Raw genomic sequence first — 21,933 nt, 5'->3', positions numbered from 1 at the left:
CCCGGGGATCGGATGGGGCCACAATAGGGGGTCAAAGTTGTTTTTTTTTTTGTTGTTGTTGTTTTTTTGTTTTGTTTTTGTTTTTGTTTGTTTTTGTTTTTGGATATAGTGCAGATTCAAGTTTGTTAAAATCATGGACCCCGGGGATTGGATGGGGCCTCAAGGGGGGCATCAAAGTTTTACATACAAATTTATAGGAAAAATCTTTTAAAACTTCTTCTCAAGAACCACTGAGCCAGAAAAGCTGAGATTTATATGAAAGCTTCCTGATATAGTGCAGATTATAAATTGCTAAGATCATGGCCCCCGGGGGTCGGATGGGGCCACAATAGGGGGTCAAAGTTTTACATACAAATATATAGGAAAAACCTTTAAAAATCTTCTTCCCAGAACCACTGAGCCAGAAAAGCTGAGATTTATATGAAAGCTTTCTGATATAGTGCAGATTCAGGTTTGTTGAAATAATGCCCCCCTGGGGTAGGATGGGGCCACAATAGGGGATCAAAGTTTTACACACAATTATATAGGGAAAATCTTTAAAAATCTTCTTCTCAAGAACCATTGGGCCAAAGAAGTTCATATTTACATGAAAGCTTTCTGACATAGTGTAGATTCAAGTTTGCAAAAACCATGGCCTCCAGGGGTAGGTTTGGGGCCATAATAGGGACTACGGTTTTACATGCAAATAGATATGGAAAATCTTCTGATATGGACCAAGGTGACTCAGGTGAGCGATGTGGCCCATGGGCCTCTTGTTGAATAAGAAATGATGTTAAATTCATTTACTACTTTTGATAACCTTTTATTAACAGTGTTCTCGTTGCTAGAACCACGGTTTTGTTTAGATTATGTGCATACAAAAGGGGCGAATTTGCCTCAATGTTAGTGGAAACCCCTCTTCTTCTCAAAATCACATAAAATCAGCCGTTGTTTCATAGGTCTGAATACTGCGATAATTGACATTCATTTTACGCATAACATTCATATACATATCCTTGAATGTGGGATGAACTTAGTACATTTCTTTTAATCTCTCACCAGAAATGCTTTGTCGGAACAGAATCCCACTTCGGACATCTGTACTATACCACACGATGTGAAACGGCGCATGTGAGTATAATGATGTTAATGAGTATAATGATGTTAATGAGTATAATGATGTTATTTTCAAATACAATCTTTTGAAAAATAATTACAAAAGCAAGATGTCTGTGATGAAATATCCTATACATATACATTGCATGATTCTGTTTGTTAAACTACGTGTACCCTAATTGCCATTATTGTATTTCTTTTCTTTTTTGTATATCTATTATAATTTTTTTAGCACATTATTGTATTTCTTTGTTTTGCTATATTTTTATTCTTTTTTCTGAGCACATTGTTGTATTGTTGTATTTCTTTTTTGTTGATTTTTTTCCTTTTTTTTCTGAGCTTATTATTGTATTTCCATTATGTTAGAAGGAAGGGAAGGGGGGGGGGGGGGGGTTCACAACTGGGAAAGTTTGAAAACACAGGTGATATTGAAATTCATGTAGTGCGAATTTTATTTGCTTTGAAGGAGCGTGGATATATTTGTGAGGCTACGTCGTGATTTTACTTCATCGCAACAATCGAATTAACCCCCCCCCCCCCCCCCCCCCCAGTTGTCATTGTGATATTTACATGCAAATTGTATTGTATGCTTTGTTCTTTTTTGTTTTCTGTGTGTTTTGTATATATATGTTGAGGAGAGCATATTCCTAGCCCTAGAGCTGTTTGCAATCCTCGTTACATAAATAAAGCATTAAATTAAATAATCCTCCACATTGTTTGATTTACAGACCTGTACGGCGCTAGATTTTTCATCTCCCCTGGGTAAGAGAGCGGTAGGCTGTCAACACTGTTGTAGCGGGGATCTCTGTAACAGTGGATGCTGAGTGTGAAGAACAAACACGATAGGTAAGTTGTTTAATGTGTAATTCAGTGGCGGATTTAGAGCTCCATCTCCCGTTTACGTCATAATCTATAAAGCATTACTAGCAGATATAGATGAAAAGCCCTCAGATTTGGCACCCAAAAATGGCTGAGTATTTTGGCTAATAACTTGACTTTCACATGTGCCCGACTTTTCTCTCTCTCGGAAATCCTGGATCCGCCACTGCCATTCAAAAATTTAAAGACGTCTCCGGAAATTAGATGAAATGCCACAAATTTTTACGCTCGAGGCTTTTTCGATATGATCAATATTTTATGAATATATATACATAATGATACAGACCTATAATGAATAGCGAAAGTTCTTTTGATAAGAATTTCATGAATATGCATACATACATCTGTACATGTACCTAATGAATAGGAGGGTCTTTTAATCAGTATTTTATGAATGTGTATACATAATTATACATACCTAATTATGAGTAGCAAGTTTTTTTTTATCAGTATTTTATGAATATCAATTCATAAAAATGCATACCTGATGAATAGCGAGGGTTATTTTGATAAGTATTTTATGAATATGCATACATACTAATACATACTTAATGGATAGCGAGGGTTCTTTATCATTTTAAGGGCATACCTGAAAGACCTGTGGTTAATTTCGCTTTTAAAGCCGGGCGGATAATGCAGGAACGATAACTGCCCAGAATTAACAAAAATACCTTTAAAAGTAAAAGGGACCATCACAATTGTTTTCTGATGTTAATATTTAAAGTCATATGCATACACAGTTTAATGGTGAGAGGGCCTTCCTCTGATTGAGACCTGCATGAGTTCATGTATATCATTTTGAAATGGTGACGATACAATATTCATGTACCTATCCAAATAGATGAAAACATGTACAAAATGTATTTGAATATTGGCGAGTCTCACCTTTTCAAAATGAATAGAGGAGATCAAGTTTATCAACTATTAGAATAATCGAAATGGTGACACTGCCTATTCAAAATGTGTAAGTGATAGGTATCATATGAATACCAAAAAATAAAAAATAAATAAAAGAATTAATAAAAAAGACAAACAAAAAACGGCGCCTCGTATGCTAATTCGTAAGTGTTAACCTATACAAAAATGTTTAAGATAAAATTATAATTCAATATTTTTCTATCCATTTAGGTTCGCCAGGGCTAGATCTACTGCATGGCTACTGGGAGAGTAATGTATCATCATAATAAAGATGAGAAATCATTTCTGTATTATTCATATCAACATGTAATAAAAGAGGTCACTCTGATGTTTCAGTGGGAAGTTGAAGGGTGAAGCGGTTATATAGGGTAAATTCTTTTGGATGTTTGTTATTCGAAATCGTTCTGCAGTTTTACTTGTACACACGGGTAAACGCGTTATCGGCTATTCGGTTGTTATCGGACATTCGGTTCAATGATGTTGTATGCTTGGGAAACATAGGGTAAGTTCATACGTGGTTTTTATTGATAAAGGCATATTCTATGCAGCGGTAATTGTAACACTAAATAGGTATATGATCATTCTTTCCACAGCTAAAAGCACACTTCAAGCAATTCCCATTTTATAAGAGATTACCGAAAATAGAAAATTCGTTGTGTATTCTGTGAACATCTACCAAAAATGTGATACTAGAGCAGTAAAGAATTGTATTTATTCAAGAGGGGGTATTTATTTGCATTTTTAGACTTAGATAATCCTTTAGGAAATGATATTACAGTAAGAGAACAGTAGATTTTATTAAAAACATCGAGTTGGATAAAAACATGCTATCTGCAACAAGGTAAATGTTATCGAAAAATTCTGTTTTTCAAATTTATGTTATCGGAAATAAGGTTTCCATTGTGTTTCAAACTAGACACTAAACTGGTGGTGTAGTGATAGAAAATTCGTGAAATTCGTGTTGTTAAGTGTCTGGAACAAAATAATAGAGACTTATTATAATCATAGTATTTGCATTGCGTCATCCTCATCTGCTGGATACTAAGTCGATGGATCTAATGGAAATTAAAGAGTTTTTCTTGTGACAATTTGATTGATTGATTGATTGTTTAACGTCCCACTCGAGATGATTTCACCTATAGGGAGACGTCACAGGGCTGCAAGTTTTAGGTCTATGCTCGTCGCTTATAGCCTTTGAGCAGTCTCGTCCGAAGGACCGCTCCATTTAGTCGCCTATTACGACAAGCATGGGGTACTGAGTACCTACCCGAACCCGGATCCCTAAGGGCAATTTGTATATGTGTGATTAGCTGTTAGACAAAATAGTAAGGTAGTACATGTAAGGTATGGGGCATTTTGTACTAGGAAGAGAGAGCTTGGACTGATGTCAAGTTATAAAATGATCGATTAAAAAGCTTCTTTTTTTTTTAAACATTTAAAAAATCTAAGCCCTCACTGAATCCGAACTTTATACTTTTGTTTTAGATACCATGGATGATTTCACGTGCTTTTATTGTAGCTTCTCGACGTGTCATTTCGAATAATAGTAGAACATTGTACCAATAACGATCCCAATGATATTACTAAATACAGACAATAATTAAGTCGATAATGATTTAACACGTGAAATTTCAAGGCTATACAATGCGAAAGAAGGCATAAATTCATTAACTTACCAGAGACACCCAAGCGAAGATGTATGTATATGTTACGGTAATTTACCAAGAACTAAACCTTGATGTACTACCTACCAAAGACCAATCCACATGTAAATCAAATGCAACAATTCTAATTTCTACATAAAATGTATAGTAGCTGCCACATGCCTCAAAACGCACTAACATTAAACTCAATCGAGATGGATGGACAGGAATAAATATACGCCCCTTTCTCCATCGTGATCAAACATTAACTTGATGGTACATAAACAGTCATTTTCCATCAGATGAGGACATGTTTTCAGACCATGTATAACATGCAATTTGGTGCCAATGCAATTTAGTCCGATAATTATGCCCCAAGCTTTTTATCATGCAATTGGCATGTTTATTCACTGGCCATTTGTAATTATGCTTTACGATATGGTTCTTGCTTGATATTTGTCTCTTTAGACACATTTCTCATTTTCATTGCATGCTTCGAATTTCATACCACATATACTTGTACGTACAATAATTCAAATATTTACACTTATCTGAATCACATTGTAATTTAAGCCTGATTATGTTTGTCACCATAAGCAGAGTATTATATGTCTCTGTTATAAGATAAAGGGATGCAGAACTCCACGTATTTTTGTATCTGATAGTCATTTTTAATCTAACTTTAATGTAATATACATTGAAAAGAAGCAAAGCTTGAGATCATACAACCAGTGTTTATAAAAGCAAAGCAAAATAAATAAATTTAAAAAAAAAGGGGGGGGGGCAAATAAATTGCATTTTTTCTTAGAAGAAAAGTCGTTTACACCATATTTTAGTTCATATACAACTCACATATACAACTCATTATATGGTCAATGCTGTGTGATTCTTACTATCCTCTACATTACCATCAACCTAATTTACCGATAACCAAAACCGGAGTTTCCGATAACATTCAAAACAATCAATCGGATTTCCGATAACGAATTAAAATCAAAACTAGTGCTTGTAGATTGACAAAACTTGTTTCAACGGACACTGACCATATGCTATATTGTTGGCAGTAAGTAATGTTTGATAAATTGCAGAAAATGTCGAGCTGCATTTACAAACAGTAAATATTGTGACCAAAATGCCTAGCAAAATTGGCAAATTCTACATCACCACTATAGAATGCATCAGCACATTTTTCTTGACTTTTGATATTTACGATTCAACTCAAACCGGTTGTCATGTCCTATAAGAACATCAATTGCAATGATTTTGAGCCAATAAATTTACCAGTCAAAAACTACTTTCAACCGAATGTCCGATAACAACCGATTAGCCGATAACGCGTTTACCCATGTGTTATGGAATTGTACAGTAATAAAAGGATTGCAGTGTTCTGATTCAGCAGTTAAACCTTATGCATGGATAATATTTACAGAATGCATTTAAAATGTCAATATGATGAAAATGACGAACAAATGTGAAAGATATCTCCTATGAAAACCTACACTGTTTAGATTATATTTTCTGTTTTTGTTGTGACTGATACAAGCAGACAGATTAATTACTACAAGTACTTGTAACAGTATCAGATTATTTCACCCTTTTCAGGAAGTTATATGAAAATCCGGACTACTTCCCTATCTATGTCAGTGACAGCTGTTTAAATACACTAATGAAAAAAGATAAACCAGTTGAATTTGATACCATTATTTAATACTGCACAAGGACACCGAGTCATGCGATCGTTCTGAAGCTCGATTCTCGTTTGGTTTCCATTATTGTGGCATGTGTGATTAAAGCGTAACACGTGACAGGTTTCGTGGCTTATGTTTTCATACAATGAAACCTCTCTAATCCAACATGGACTGGGATACAGCGCGGCGTCAGAATAAACAGCGTAAAACAATGAAAATATGAAATTGAGAATGAAATTAAGGTATTACTCTACATCATCATAATGGCTGACATTCTTTAAAAACAGGGATGAAAAAATCGATATCAGCAATATTTGACTTTTCCTTTTCCATTTAAATAACAAGCCGAGTAGCTCAGTAGGTAAGAATACCGACTGCTGAACTGTAGGCCGCAGGTTCGAGTGCAGCAGGGGTTTTAAAATTTTTTCAGATTACCTTATACTAAAATTGCATTTTTTGACCAAATAAAATAAATTTGAAAATTGTCAACTTCAAAATATTGTTGTACATATCCTCCACCTTTCATCTACATCAAATTTCTCTGGTGTAGCATACCTCCTTAAGGGTCGGAATGTCCCTTGAAACATAATGTACAGGTGCCGTATTAGGCAGTTTTCACTGTATACACACCTATCTATAAAGGTATTAACATAATACTGCTTTTATAAAATAGTAATGGTGCCGTAGTGTTTCTTGTATGTGATATAACCTGATAAATCACGATATGGATTTTTGTTGTTGTTGAAAATCCAAAAATAGCTTTGAAAATGAGGTTTTCATCCATTATGAAATTACAAATTGACACTGTGTTGATAGACATTTTAAGAATCATTAATCTGCAGAAATCTCAAACTTGGTGAGGCTGTCACATTCAATGGCGCAGATGTTTAACTGCAAAATATGGTAATTTTCATCGTTAATTACATCTCACTTGGTACTCGGATAACCTTTTCTAATCTGAACTTCGTCATGTGTTTGTCTGTAAGTAATTTTTTTGTTGTTGCATAAAATGTAAATAGTTCTTAAAACTGCTACTCTGAGGAACTCTTGACAGCAATATCAGTCTGTTGTCAAAGTGAGGCCACAATGATATATGAAGAATATGGATAAATCTTCAAAATTGTCCTCTCCATATTATCAAAGCATTTCACTTTGTCAAAACTGAGCAATTTGCATTCAAATTTGGTCGAATCGAAGCATCATACGACATTTCAAGACATCGCACGACATAGAGAGCGATCATACGACATAGCGAAGCATCATACGGCATAGCAAGCCATCATACGACATAGTGAGGCATCATACGACTTAACGAGGCATCGCACGTCATAGCGAGACATCATTCGACATAACGAGCCATTATAGGCCATAGCGAGGCATCGCATGATGAAGTGAGGTATCATATGACATAGCGCCTCGGATGAGACCGCAAAAACCGAGGTCCCGTGTCACAGTAGGTGTGGCACGATAAAGATCCCTCCCTGCTTAAAGGCCATAAGCGCCGAGCATAGGCGTAAATTTTGCAGCCCTTCACCGACAGTGGTGACGTCTCCATATGAGTGAAATATTCTTGAGAGAGACGTTAAACAATATTCAATCAATCGATCAATCAATCATACGATATAGCGAGCCATCATACGGCATAGTGATGCATCAAGCGACATAGCGAGCCATCATACGACATAGTGAGGCATTATACGACTTAACGAGGCATCGCACGTCATAGCGAGACATCATTCGACATAGCGAGCCATCATAGGACATAGCGAGGCATCGCGTGATAAAGTGAGGTATCATACGACATAGCACCTCGGATGAGACCGCAAAAACCGAGGTCCTGTGTCACAGTAGGTGTGGCACGATAAAGATCCCTCCCTGCTCAAAGGCCATAAGCGCCGAGCATAGGCGTAAATTTTGCAGTCCTTTACCGACAGTGGTGACGTCTCCATATGAGTGAAATATTCTTGAGAGAGACGTTAAACAATATTCAATCAATCGATCAATCAATCATACGACATAGCGAGCCATCATACGACATAGCGAGGCAACTTACGATATAGCGAGCCATCATACGACATAGCGAGGCAACTTACGATATAGCGAGCCATCATACGACATAGTGAGGCATCAAACAACATATTGTATTAACTTTTTATATTTATTTAGATAAATAAAGTTAGAAAATCAGATGATGAACAGCGAGTGTACGGGTAATCAAAATAAAACACACTGAGGATTGAAGTTTGTTCAATTTATGACTTCCTCATTATGGCAAGTTTTTTGCACGAATCTTTTGAAGTCTTATACGAAGGACATCAACCAGCGATACAATTTGTCAAGATGCAAAGATCTGACTTATTATTTGTCGGATATTACACAACACAGGACGATAACGAAGGACCCATGCGTTAAAAGCTGAGTGTTTTCTATACGAGCCGATCACTCTGTTGATGTGCATGTATTTGCCGCGCTTTATTGAGATTCTTACTTTTTTTCCAAAAATGAAATAATGGTGTTAAATTGACCTCACTGACACCCCACCCGCTGAGCAAGACACCCCTGTCTTGTTACGATCCCGAGTTCTCGTTCTTTATCCTCTTATTAAGATTTGTTCAGATAGCCGCTGCGAAATTGTGCCATTTTTTAAAATTCTTTCTATAAACTTTGGAGAACACTGTTAACACACGAGAAAATGTACCGTACTCTTTTTCACTGAGCCTAATTATAATGTTTCCGTACTGTGGTAGAATAAGTACTGTATTTTTAATCGGTGATAAATTGGCTGTAATAACTCAGGCAAAGTCTAAAAAAGAAAACAAGTTATTATTGGTTTCTAAATATTCTCAGACGGCGGTATATTGGCACTCCAAAGTTCGAAGACATAACCGTACATGTATACTTCATTTCTTTGTCCATTTAATATCGGGAGATATGTACAGTATACTAAGTTATAAATCTCTTTCTGTCTTAAGAGTTTATAAAGGGGCACTTAATGGAACCGTTTGGTATTCGATATTGGTTAACAATTAAAACGCTGTCTTCGATACTGAGCAATTTCTTATTTTAATGGAGATTTGTGAAGTCGGAAGATCAGTGTTCTATTTGACCAGCTTAGAACCTCTATATACCTCCACTTCTGTGTGAGAGTGTATTTAATAAGATATTTAATAAGTGTAAATTTTACCAGGATGCCATAAAATAAATATTGAAGTTCACTTAATCCGATCTCTAACATAAAATGTACTTAATATAAGTCTAGAAAGGGTAATGTAATCTTTGTACAAAATTAAAACAGAAAAAACAATTTTATATAACCATGTACTATATAGGTATATTGTCGTGCTCTTTCTTTCATTTCAGATAATGTTATCCACGGCTTAATTATGGATTTGACATCAGATTAGACCTTAAGTACGAGTGTCGGTGGGGGAGCCTTTTTCCTACAAGGAAGTTCAAATTTATGAGATGAAAATCCTATTGTAAAGTAGATTTCTCCAGTTTCTGGGAGACATAATTATTACTTTACAGTTGTATTAATGGCTTGAGGCTTGATTACGATGAGCTGATTTCCTTATTTCCATGTCTACTTGGATGAGTACAATAATAATATTTGTTTAGTAGGAAATCAAGAAATGGGGAAATACCCCCTGTATTACTGATAGACAAACCCCATACAGAAATTATACAGGGACTTGTGAAAATGGTCTTACTTGTGTTTTTAAAACTCTATCATTGAACAATAATTTATCAAATTAGTTACTGCATAATTATGCTAAATGTTTAAGATAACTGAATTAATCGAATGATGAAAAACTCTTCGTGTGCACTGATTTCCTCCCTTATGGCTCGCAGTTTAAAGATACTTTATCCGGCTTTTGCGCATATGCACGTTCTTTACATGATGTTTTGCTTTCATTCAGGACCCAGCGTATTCGACAGTTACCCCCTTGTGACGTTTGCCTTGAACAAAGTTTTATTATACTTCAACCATTAACTCCAAACACGGACAGTGCCTTCAGCTACATCTTGACGGCAGTAACTGCCTGGCCCCACGTCTTGATACCGGACTTGAAAGATTCCGTTAAATATCCTTGGAGTCTTCAGGTTTTTCTTTAGAGTTTCGATTCAATGCTTGGGACGACATTTATGCTTGATGCTATTCTACTTTTCACTAGTGTGTTCTTTCCACCTTTATTCCTCTATTTGCATTTCCGATGTGATTCTTTCATGGTGATTTTCAATAAATCAATCATTTACTAGGTAAATGTAACACGATATTAATGGATCGTATTTTTTTGTACATGTGATTGCTCAAGTCTAGCTGGGATTCAAGATAAAAACAAAATACTTGGTGAAGTTAATGTCACCGTTTCTAGGAGATACGGTAGACCCTATATATTCCTATCTATCAATTAAGACTTTTAAACAATGGCGTGACTAAATTTTAAGCCTTTTTGTTATTTTGGTGTTTTTTCTGGTTCTGTAGGTCATTGAACAAGCAGACAAAACGCTATAGTACTGTAATCTACCGATCCCACGAGTATGCAAATGAGCAGATGAAACGTCAGCGCCGTAATTTGCCGATCCCACAAGTATGCAAATAAGTAAACGAAACGACAGCGCCGTAATTTTCCGATCCCACAGGTATGCAATAAGTAGATGAAACGTCAGCGCCGATCCCATAGGTAGCTATGGGAATAAGACGAAACGTCAGCGCCGTAATTTACCGATCCCACAAGTATGGGAATAAGACGAAACGTCAGCGCCGTAATTTACCTATCCCACAGTGAAAACCTTACAACAGAATGGAAGAACGCTACAGATGTTCGGTTGGTGGTTCCCAGGTTTGGGATACAAAACAAAGCCATACTGATCTAACATTAGACAATTTTCTATGGTGGTTCTGAGGCATGGGACTTTATAGATAACGTATTCAAATGCTATTTAGATCTGTCATCCTTTGTGACTCCAGTCAAATCTGATATACTAATAAGAGACTGGATCCTTATCAATAACATCAATGTCGAAATTAGTATGCCCCCTTCAAAGAAAAGGGACATATTGCTTTGCACCTGTCGGTCGGTAGACCATATGTTGTCCGCTCAATATCTTCAGAACCATTCACTTGATCGTAATGATATTTCATATGTGGGTTGGTTATGAGTAGAAAAGGACCCCTATTGCTTTTCAGGTCAAAAGGTCAAAGGTAAAGTGTCAGTCTACTATGGACATAGGAAGACACTGTCCGATCAATATCTTGAAAACCTATGCTAAATAATGCTTAACAGACATCAAACTTGATACACTGGTACATCTTCAGAAGAAGATGAACCCTATTGATTTTGAGATCACATGGTCAAAGGTCAAGGGTCAAACTGGATATAGGAATATACTGTCCGTTCAAGATCTTGAGAACCCTTTGCTTGACAGACATCAACCTTGGTACATTGGTATTTTCAGAAGAAGATGGCCTCTATTGATTTTGAGGTCACATGGTCAAAGGTCAAGGGTTAAACTGGACATAATACTATATTGTCTCCTATATTTTAAGAATTATGTGCTTGATTGACACCAAACTTGGTACACTGGTACAGCATAAGGAGTAGATGACACCTATTGATTTTTAGGTCACATGGTTAATCAACTCCTGACATTGGAAGATATTGTTTGCTGAATATTTGGAATCGGTGATACCACTATCAATGAAATTATGCATGTGCATAATCTTTTTTAATTTTGCACCATAGGGGGGCAAATATGTTTTACAAAGATCTCTTGTTATAAGTTTAAGATGATAGGACCATTACTGTTAATATATTTTCTAAAAGCCATTTTCAGAATTTGCATATTTAAGAAAGGGATCAATTGCGAAAATGTTGCTACCGATATTAATGTGATCTTATAATTGATTTCAATTTGTTTCACTTTTTTGACAACATATACGCACAATCAGCACTTCTACGCACAATGGTGTATCCCTGTCAGTATTTGTTTCCGCACAATATCAGATCAGACGAGTAATATCTACCACTTCATAATCATCTGTTTAGTTTTCTTCCTGTTTTACAACACGGATCGACTTCTCCTTGACAGTTGTCACTGCAATGTTTTCTAACTTTCAATCTGTAGATTGTTACAGCTACTCTGCAGACATTTTTACGTTGTATTAATGTATGCCACTTAAAATAGATAAATAAGCAAATAATAGAAGAGGAATGTAATTTTTATAAAAAAGCCAACAAACTCAAATGCAACAACAGATTATAGATGCATTTTCAGTGTTTTTGCCTATGATATCGCTACCAATTGTAAGGTAGCCGTTTCCGTTTGAATGTGATGCAGCTGAGAACAATTTAATGTGCGTATGAATCTTAATACGTAGATAAAGCACGTCTGTTTTAACGACTGAGAATTTCTACGAAAATGAAAGTAGAATATAAAAAAAGAAAGAAATAGAAATACCTGAGGATATGAACTGCTTCACAACGGCCTACTTTTCACGAAGCGCTAGCGCCTCATACCGGCCTACTTTTCACGAAGCGCTAGCGCCTCATACCGGCGTACTTTTCGTGAAGTTCTAACGCGCTTCATGAAAAATGCCGGCGTGAATTCGAAGCGTCGCATTTCATAACCTCATGTATTTTCAAAAGTGAAATCTATTTCTTCAATTTATCAAAAAATTATCCATATCTTCATCAAATGAGATGTTAGGAATATTATGTTTCTATGATTTCTCAAAAATATATGAATTTTGAAGTACAATGCTCGTTTTCAAAATATGGTTACGATGCTTCTTCAAAATCTACAAGCTTAAGTTTGTGAGGTTTTATCTTTCAATAATGTAGAGATATTCATTTTTGTCGGTAATTCTGTTGAAGTTCGTTCTAAAATTAATTTTTATTCTCTTTCGGAAATGTAATTTCAACAAGACCTGCATGCCACTTTAGACTTTTATTAAATCCACAGATGGCTTCTGTGAGCAGAAGGATTGATTACAAAGAATGCCTCAAAGACTGCGTCAACTCCTGGATGAAAACTCGATTTAACCAACATCATGTCACGATATTATGGTACATGATTAATGTCGAGACAAACTGTTGTCTGACCCTCGACCCCCTTTTTTTCTCTCTCTCGAAATACAGGTAGATTTTCGTTATCTATCGCGGCGAGTAAAAATAGCGGACAGTGTTGTCAATATTGTTTTGTCCGAGGATACGGTGAAGGCGAGACTTGGAGTCTGTATTTGCCCTGTGACATGATGTGATATTCTTCTTAAGGATGCTGGGTCCAGTGTTGCTCTGGACAGTGATTTTCCCGGTGACCGCGGGGTTCATGACCCGGTTCACGTGTGATTTAGGAGCGGACTGCGCTACGGGAGTAAGTTCATTTCAACGTTACCAGCGAGATAAGGCCAGGTTATGTGTGAACTCTGCAATTAGTGTTCCCTCCTCTACAGGTTTTCCGCTTTATTTAAAGCATGGTCGTTATCTAAGATTTTATCCATGACTTTAACCCCCTCCCCCGAACATTTGAAAATTTACGTTTTGAAATAAGATAATGTTCACATATACTAAGGAATTGTTTGACCTTTTCTAAGTTTTAAGCGAAGGTATTGCGACAGAATAGTGCTTTCATATATTGGAACATTCGCCTTCACAATTCCTGGCTGTTTAACTTAAGGTCATAAATATGAGTTATTTTCCAATTTAAATCGATCTTTTTAAATGACTTTGTAAGATTTTTTTCTGGAGTTATATGCGTCTCTTGTAAGAGTCCCGCGAGTCGTCAATCGTTTCCTTTGATTAGTTGAAGGGTTTATTTGCCAGAGGATTTACTTAGAAACAAGAAAGACTATTACTCGCCTGTATAGTGTTTAAGACTTCAAGATTAACTGTCAGACCGAATGAATGATAGTCTTAATATGTCGTATTTCATCGAAACTACAAAAATTCAATTAGGAAGTTCGTCCAGTGCTCTCTCGGACAATCATACAATACAGTACACCCAATAGAATTAACGGCAGAATGCTATAGTAGATAAGAAAGTCTGAGATATTCTAGCACAGAACATTCTTTACATTTTTTATACTTAACATAATGATCATCAAACAATCATCTTTAAACCATGAAGATGCATTTATTTAGCTGATGGGGCGGTTTCACGAGAATCGAATTTCTTGCTTTTGTCATATACATGCATGTATACTTGTGCAGACATGAATTATATTCATGTAAAGATAGATATGTAGATTAATGGCGCTAGATTCCATCCACACCCGGTACCTAAACGTATTAGATCCACAAAGTTGATGAAAGGTCAAATACAAAAATTATATGAAGCACTAAAATGACCAACAACACGATGGATTTGCCAAATTTTAAACGGTAATTTAGTTTCAGTGTAAGTTTGCATTTTTATTTAGTTTTAATTTCTATGTAAATATTTTACTGTCCCGAAGAGGTGACAGGTCGTCCCGAGAATTTGACAATTCAATTTTGTTCGTGTCGTCGGTCATTTTAGTGGTATTATATATATTTTGTTCTAAATTTCAAGTTGATTTCATGATAATGCTTATCCACAAAAAGATGAGGTCCTAATATTATTGCGTTGCATGTTTGATCGCCTGTTATAATAAATTTAAAAAGCACACGACCTGTTTTAATAATGACGCTGAATTTTCTTTCATATGCACACTAACTTGAATAACTTGGATTTTTGTAATTGATACAATATTAATTTCTAGGATAAATTGGAATGCAAGACGAAATATTTAGACGAAATGGATGATGAAGAAAGTAAGTATTAATTCTAAATCAAAATGATATTTGATCAATCTAAAATGAAAAAGAAATCTCGATAGCACGTCTTGTTCCTTGAGAATGTGCTGCTCCGATATTAAAACAGAAATTTACACTTACAGGTACCAAAGTTAATGTATAAACTCTTGATTGATGTACGTAGAGTGTATGAACTTCTCAAAGATTTCCGGGAAATACACAAGATATTTTGAACGCTTCCAGTACATTTTCATAGAATTTCCTAGTATGTTTTATCCCCATGTAGATGGGAATTTGAATTAGGTATTTCATTATCTTAATCTTGTAACGTTACACTCAACAAGTCTCAATCTAGTAAAATTTTATACGTTTAAATGCTTCATAATATACATTACAAGCATTGGAGTTGTCCTATATTTTGTATCTTATATAATGTTGTGCAGTGTTTGATACATAATGTGGGTATTTTATTGAGCACTATTTACCACGTAATATTGTGTATTTTGTGCGCTGTTTATCACGTAATATTGTGTATTTTGTGCGCTGTTTATCACGTAATATTGTGTATTTTTTGCACTGTTTATCACGAAATGTTGTGTATTTTGTGCGCTTATATAATGTTGTGTATTTTGTGTGCTGTTTGCCACGTAATATTGTGTATTTTGTGCGCTATTTACGACGTAATATTGTGTATTTTGTACGCTATTTACGACGTAATATTGTGTATTTTGTGCGCTATTTACGACGTAATATTGTGTATTTTGTGCGCTATTTACGACGTAATATTGTATATTTTGTGCGCTATTTACCACGTAATATTGTGTATTTTGTGCGCTATTTACGACGTAATATTGTGTATTTTGTGCACTGCTTACCACGTGATATTGTGTACTTCGTGCACTGTTTACAATGTAATATTGTGTATTTTGTGCGCTGTTTGCCACGTAATATTGTGTATTTTGTGCGCTGTTTATCTTTTTTCTAGATATTTTGTTCAGTTTTCTATGACGACGCTCTTGTTCTGATATTTTGTACAGTGTTTTATGACGACCCTCTTTTTCTAGATATTTTGTACAGTTTTCTATGATGACCCTATTGTTCTGATATTTTGTACCTTTTTCTATGACGACACTCATATTCTGATATTTTGTACAGTTTTCTATGACAGACTCTATTGTTCTAGATATTTTGTACAGTTTTCTATGACAGAACCTATTGTTCTAGATATTTTGTACAGTTTTCTATGACAGACCCTATACCTTTTTCTATGACGACACTTATATTCTGATATTTTGTACAGTTTTCTATGACAGACCCTATTGTTCTAGATATTTTGTACAGTTTTCCATGACAGAACCTATTGTTCTAGATATTTTGTACAGTTTTCTATGACAGACCCTATACCTTTTTCTATGACGACACTCATATTCTGATATTTTGTACAGTTTTCTATGATAACCCCATTGTTCTAGATATTTTGTATAGTTTTCTATGACAGATCCTATTGTTCTAGATATTTTGTATAGTTTTCTATGATGACCCTATTGTTCTGATATTTTGTATAGTTTTCTATGACGACCCTATTGTTCTGATATTTTGCATAGTTTTCTATGATTACCCTATTCAGCATTGTTCTGATATTTTGTATAATTTTCTATGATGACCCTATTGTTCTGATATTTTGTATAGTTTTCTATGATTACCCTATTCAGCATTGTTCTGATATTTTGTATAGTTTTCTATGATGACCCTATTGTTCTGATATTTTGTATAGTTTTCTATGACGACCCTATTGTTCTGATATTTTGTATAGTTTTCTATGACGACCCTATTGTTCTGATATTGTTTTTTGTACAGTTTTTTCACGTAATGATCTGTATTGTGGTCACTGTTTGTCATTTCATTTTTTTGGTATATTATTTTGTGTTTTGTTCTCTCTTCTTCATTTAGGTGAAGATAACGAACAGTGTATTATATTCAGACTGTTTTTCTTGTAATCTATACATCTAATTATTTAACATTACTCGACAGTGTGGGAATGGACTGATGATTTTGGACCATCAGAACCAACTGCGTTACAATCTACAGTCAACCGTAACGGTGACGTCACAGATTTTACCCTTCATTGGAGAGGACCTGACGATTGTAAGGCCAAATTTTCTTTTTTCAAATGATGACGATATACTACAGAAGCCGATAGGTGCCAGGGTATAGAATTAATATTTATTTAACTGGGGGCCGCCACTTAATTTATGTGGCGGCCGCCACTTAATTTAACTGGCGGCCGCCACTTATTATCTGGCGGCCGCCATATATAAATTAAGTGGCGGCCGCCAGTTAATTTATATGGCGGCCGCCAGTTAAATTAAGTGGCGACCGCCAGTTAAATAAATATTAATTCTATACCCTGGCACCTATCGGCTTCCGTAATATACTAAGAATGGTTTTACGCATTTGTTTCCTAAATTTTAATTGTAAAGACAAAATCTTTTTTTTTGGGGGGGGGGATAAACAAAGCTTCAGGAAAATCTTCATTACGAACCTGTATGAGAATCTTGTTACATTAAATCGTGCTTATTATCCGCGTAATATTATGGAATCTGGTATTTTATTTGCATTCAGCATTATTGACAATGGTGTTTATACAAAATCACTTGAAATATTTGGAAGATTATCTTATTTAAGATATTGAGAACACAATCTGATTCACAGAACATACAATGTGTACCGACGGAGGCATTCGTCGATAAAATTGCATAACGTTTTGAATCTTTTTCTTGTGGCAGCTTCGATTCGGGATCTCCAAGGCTTTCAGATCGAGTTTGAGGATGGAGATATATTTCATAATTTTGTTATGGATCTTCGAGGAAATGATGCCGTCTTTCAGAGAGTCAACGCCACGGTAAGTCTGGCAGGGAATGAGCTAGTCTTTCAGAAAGCAAGCGGCGTTACACATTTGATGTACAGTGTACCATCTCATATTTATCCTGTAGTATTGCGTAGTATAATGTGGTTCACAATTTCTTTGCTCTACTAAAATGCTATGGTATACTATAGTGTGGATTTATGGAGAAAACGGACTCCAATTACTGAAGAGTTCTCATTTTTATCAAGTCATCCACTTATTCCACTGATACTATATAAATTGTTCAATTTTATCGCGCTCAAACTCACACGGCCTCTCACCTCTGGTCGGCGCGGGTTCGAATCCCGCTCGCAACGGTAAGTGAGAAAGTTTCCCAGTATACTTGCGGAGTCTCTTCCCAGGTACATTGTTTCTGGGTTCTCTCTTCCACCAATAAAAACTGGGCGCCACCACATAACTGAAAAATTGTTGAGTGTGGCGGAAAACATCAGTCAATCAATCAATCAATCAAAAGAGAAAAAACACATCATACGAGGAATAAAACGTAGGACTTCAGTTAATTGCATGTATTAAAATATACGATATTTGATGTATTTGGAAATTTTTGTGAAGACAAATATTATAATTTGAGTACCAATTGATTTTTGATGCAGACGGAAATATTGGTTTTAGTGTCTGAGTGTGAGAATTACATACATGTGTCAATTGAAAAAAAAAATGTATCGTCCTACAACAAATGCTGTGGCGATTCCATTACTGAGATATGGGATCAGTGGCGGAGAATTAACAAGGGGTTGTACCCATCCATTTAGTTGGGAAGTTTTACCATAGCGGTTTAATATAGAATATATTGTACTATTTATTAGACTGCAAAATCCGTTCTATAGTAAAAAAAAAAGAAAAAAAGAAAGAGTTCCAGCAAAGGTTTCACTCCCGCCCAATTGATTTTTTTTATCCGCCAATGGGATCATGAGAATTTTCAAGCATAGATGCTATTTTATGGCCATGTTAATTATGAATATGAAATACATTTTATGGAAATAATAATTAGAAGATATAACTGATAGAAGATCGTTACTTACCAATATATGTCAGGGCACTATTTTGTTATGTAAAAATATATGAAACTCGATGAAAAGGTACAATATTTATACACATATAGGCCTATTGACTACTACAATGACGTAATGTTTGTTTGTTTAAATATTGTTTTACTTTTATCATTTGTAAACACGTAACCAGCTTCAGGCGAAGTGCCACACATCTTGAGTTATGTGTGACGCTTATCACCGCAAAAGTGAGGGCGCTTTATCGTGTTAACCCTGACCGTGACACAGGACCTTGTTCTCAAGGTCATATCCGAAAGACCCATGATTTTCACTTATAATACCAGGCGCTTGGCGTAAAAAACGTCTTAGGTTTGACACAGCGCCGGAAGTGAGAATTGAACACATACCTCCTAGTTGCAAAGCTTACGCATTTAACCACTAGGCTGCCACTACCACCATAAAGTCCTCTCAGACTGTGAATTTGGTGAATGACAGAAATTAATTATACCGTTTTGTCAACCCTGAGAGTCGTGATTGATTCTTAAAGGAAGTCTTTCAATCAGTGATTTTGTTTCATTTGTAGGAGATAAAGTTCCATTTGACGTGTTTTTATAACAATCCCTTCTCAGAAGCCGTGACTCTGCGGGTGGATGTCACAAGTTTACCCAAGAGCCTTGGTTTAACAGACAAGGTCATCAGGGACAACATTTCGATTTATATCCCAAAATGTAGGTTTATCTTTCTACATCTCTCTCTCTCTGTCTCTCTCTCTCTCTGTCTGCTTTACATTTTAATATCATGTAATTTTAATAACATGTAATAAACAGAGGAACGATACCAAAGAAAACGTGAAATGTTAGTATGGAATGGTATGCCTAACAAACGTACAAATGTAAGATTATGAACTGTGATTGATAAAACAAGTTCTGAAATTTTCTCTTTTAAAAGATGGGTCTTCAGACATTTCGAGAAATTCATTCATTCCTAGCGCTAATCTGGTAGAATCTGGAGAAACTGCGGTGGCAGAAGGAACCGGAATAATTCCATTTGTCATACTGGCTGTGGTTCTAGCTTTTATCGTCATTCTAGGGATTCCTTTATTTCTAAAGTTGAAAGGTCGGTGAATGTGAAAATTATCTAGACTTTCGTTTTTATAAAGTATTTGCAATGAATATCTATTTATTCTTTTTTTTTTTTTTTTTTTTATATATAACTTTTATGATTTTTAAACTAATTAGGCATAGAAACATGTCAGGAAATTAGAAAACTAGAAAAAAGATCAAATCAAGCTCACTATGCAGTTCCAGGTATGTAAATATTTGTACTTTTAAAAGATTTAGTCACGAACAATTTAATATATTTCTCTATGAGGATTATCTTTCAATGTCTTTATGTTTTATCAAAATCTCAATCGTTGTAAGTCGTAAAAGTCATTATCATGCTGGTGCCAAATTTTACTGAGACTAATTCTTATTCCTCTATTGATTCTAAATTATTAATTTTTTAATCTGATTAAAGAAATTGCTGAAGAAGATGTGGATGACAGTGAGAATCCCAAAGTTATGACTCCAAAGAAAATTGGTATAACAGAGGAAACTCAAAAACGATTATGTCAGGAAGTCTGCGTTCCCTTCATTGTCGAATACGAAACTATGACGTCACTTCCGCATTATGAACCCTGCTACCATCACCTGGACAGTTATGACTCTGGATTTCATTCAGACTGCAGAGTACCTTTGGCTGATGATTCAGAAGAAAAATGTGAAACAGAGAAAGAAGTGACAAAATCTGAAAAACAAGAATTGTTATCAGGGACCGATGGTGAGAAAACGAGAGGCAGTGTCGGGGGTCCGCGGTTGTCATGGTTTCATGCACCGCCATCAGAGGCCGAATCATTGACGTCACTAGTGTCCGAGGACCTGGAGAGGGAAATTCTAAGGATAAATAAGTTTGCCGGGGAAAATGGTGAAAAAACTTGATGATTTAGTAACTCGTCCAGAATAGTTACTTTTCACAGTACCTAAATACGTTACAAGTCCATGTTAAAATACGTCGGGTGCTTTTGTAGGTTCAGCGTGGATTTTGAAATTAACAACACGTCTGTTATTTTGTGAGGAGATGATCTCAATTCACTACTGTCGTTCTATCCGTGTGTTCGTTTCATCTGTGTTATTTATTCCTTGTTGAGGTGTACAGACATAGAACAGAACTATTAGAATATACCAGATATGCATACGTTTTTAATTTATTTATAATCTGTATTTTCATGTTGAGAGTGATTTACATACACATATATTTGAAACATTTGTTTATCACATGATTGTATACTAAAGAGGTACATGTATATATGGCGCATCACTACAGCGAAACTATAAACCATGGTGTTGCATATTGATCACGCATTGTTACAATGTATTTGTGTCTATGTTCCTGTTTTTCCTTATTATTTGATATCAAACTACGACACATTGATGACATGATCATGACGTCAGATCTCACTCTCCTTAATCATCATATTCACAAACATATTTATGGTATACGTAATTCCAATGGTTTCAGTTTTAGCTGACCAGTTTCTTATGTTTCCAGTGTAAAATAAAAGATGTTTTCGTATCTTAATTGAATTGATATGGATTTTTTATTCAATGCACAATAAATTTTATGTTTTGAATACATATGTAGCTAGATTCGTTCAAATTCCAAAGCTACCGAATTCTAATTGCAATTTGTTTATATGTAAAAAAAAAAATTTAAAATTACACATTACCAATTATCTCTACAACTTGTAATGATAGCCATTTCCTTGTGAATGCGTTGCTTAAAGTAGAATCTAAATGTGAGAGATAAACTTTCATTTTTGAAAATACATGAGGATATGAACTGTAACGCTTCAGGTCGACATACTTTTCATGCTGTAACGCTTCAGGTCGGCATGAAGTATGCTGACGTAAAGTATTACTGATCATGATCTTCTGTATTCTCAAAATTGAAATAAATTAACTGTCGTAAAAAATTAAT

General features: G+C 35.3%; 2 protein-coding genes across 2 annotated transcripts in view; both read left to right on the top strand.

Moving 5' to 3' along the window:
- The window catches only part of LOC125653514 (uncharacterized), a 22,446-nt gene extending 19,272 nt beyond the window's left edge, over positions 1-3,174 (top strand). Inside the window, exons 7-9 of the mRNA XM_048883069.2 lie at positions 1,042-1,110; positions 1,824-1,941; positions 3,103-3,174. Of these exons, the coding sequence (XP_048739026.2) occupies positions 1,042-1,110; positions 1,824-1,919 (165 nt within the window). The 3' untranslated portion in view covers positions 1,920-1,941; positions 3,103-3,174. The remainder of the gene's footprint in view (positions 1-1,041; positions 1,111-1,823; positions 1,942-3,102) is intronic.
- Positions 3,175-13,253: 10,079 nt separating this feature from the next.
- LOC125657164 (uncharacterized) lies at positions 13,254-21,561 on the top strand. The gene is made up of 8 exons (XM_048887817.2): positions 13,254-13,600; positions 14,967-15,018; positions 17,032-17,145; positions 17,787-17,902; positions 19,499-19,643; positions 19,864-20,031; positions 20,154-20,222; positions 20,434-21,561. The coding sequence occupies exons 1-8, from the start codon at positions 13,502-13,504 to the stop codon at positions 20,892-20,894; spliced, it is 1,224 nt and encodes a 407-aa protein (XP_048743774.2). The 5' UTR covers positions 13,254-13,501; the 3' UTR covers positions 20,895-21,561.
- The last annotated feature ends 372 nt before the right edge of the window (positions 21,562-21,933 follow it).

The sequence above is a fragment of the Ostrea edulis genome, chromosome 7 (genome assembly GCF_947568905.1).
Source record: "Ostrea edulis chromosome 7, xbOstEdul1.1, whole genome shotgun sequence".
NCBI lineage: Eukaryota > Metazoa > Mollusca > Bivalvia > Ostreida > Ostreidae > Ostrea > Ostrea edulis.
The sequence above is the reverse complement of the archived record's forward strand: the minus strand, read 5'-3'. Positions and strand labels throughout refer to the sequence as shown.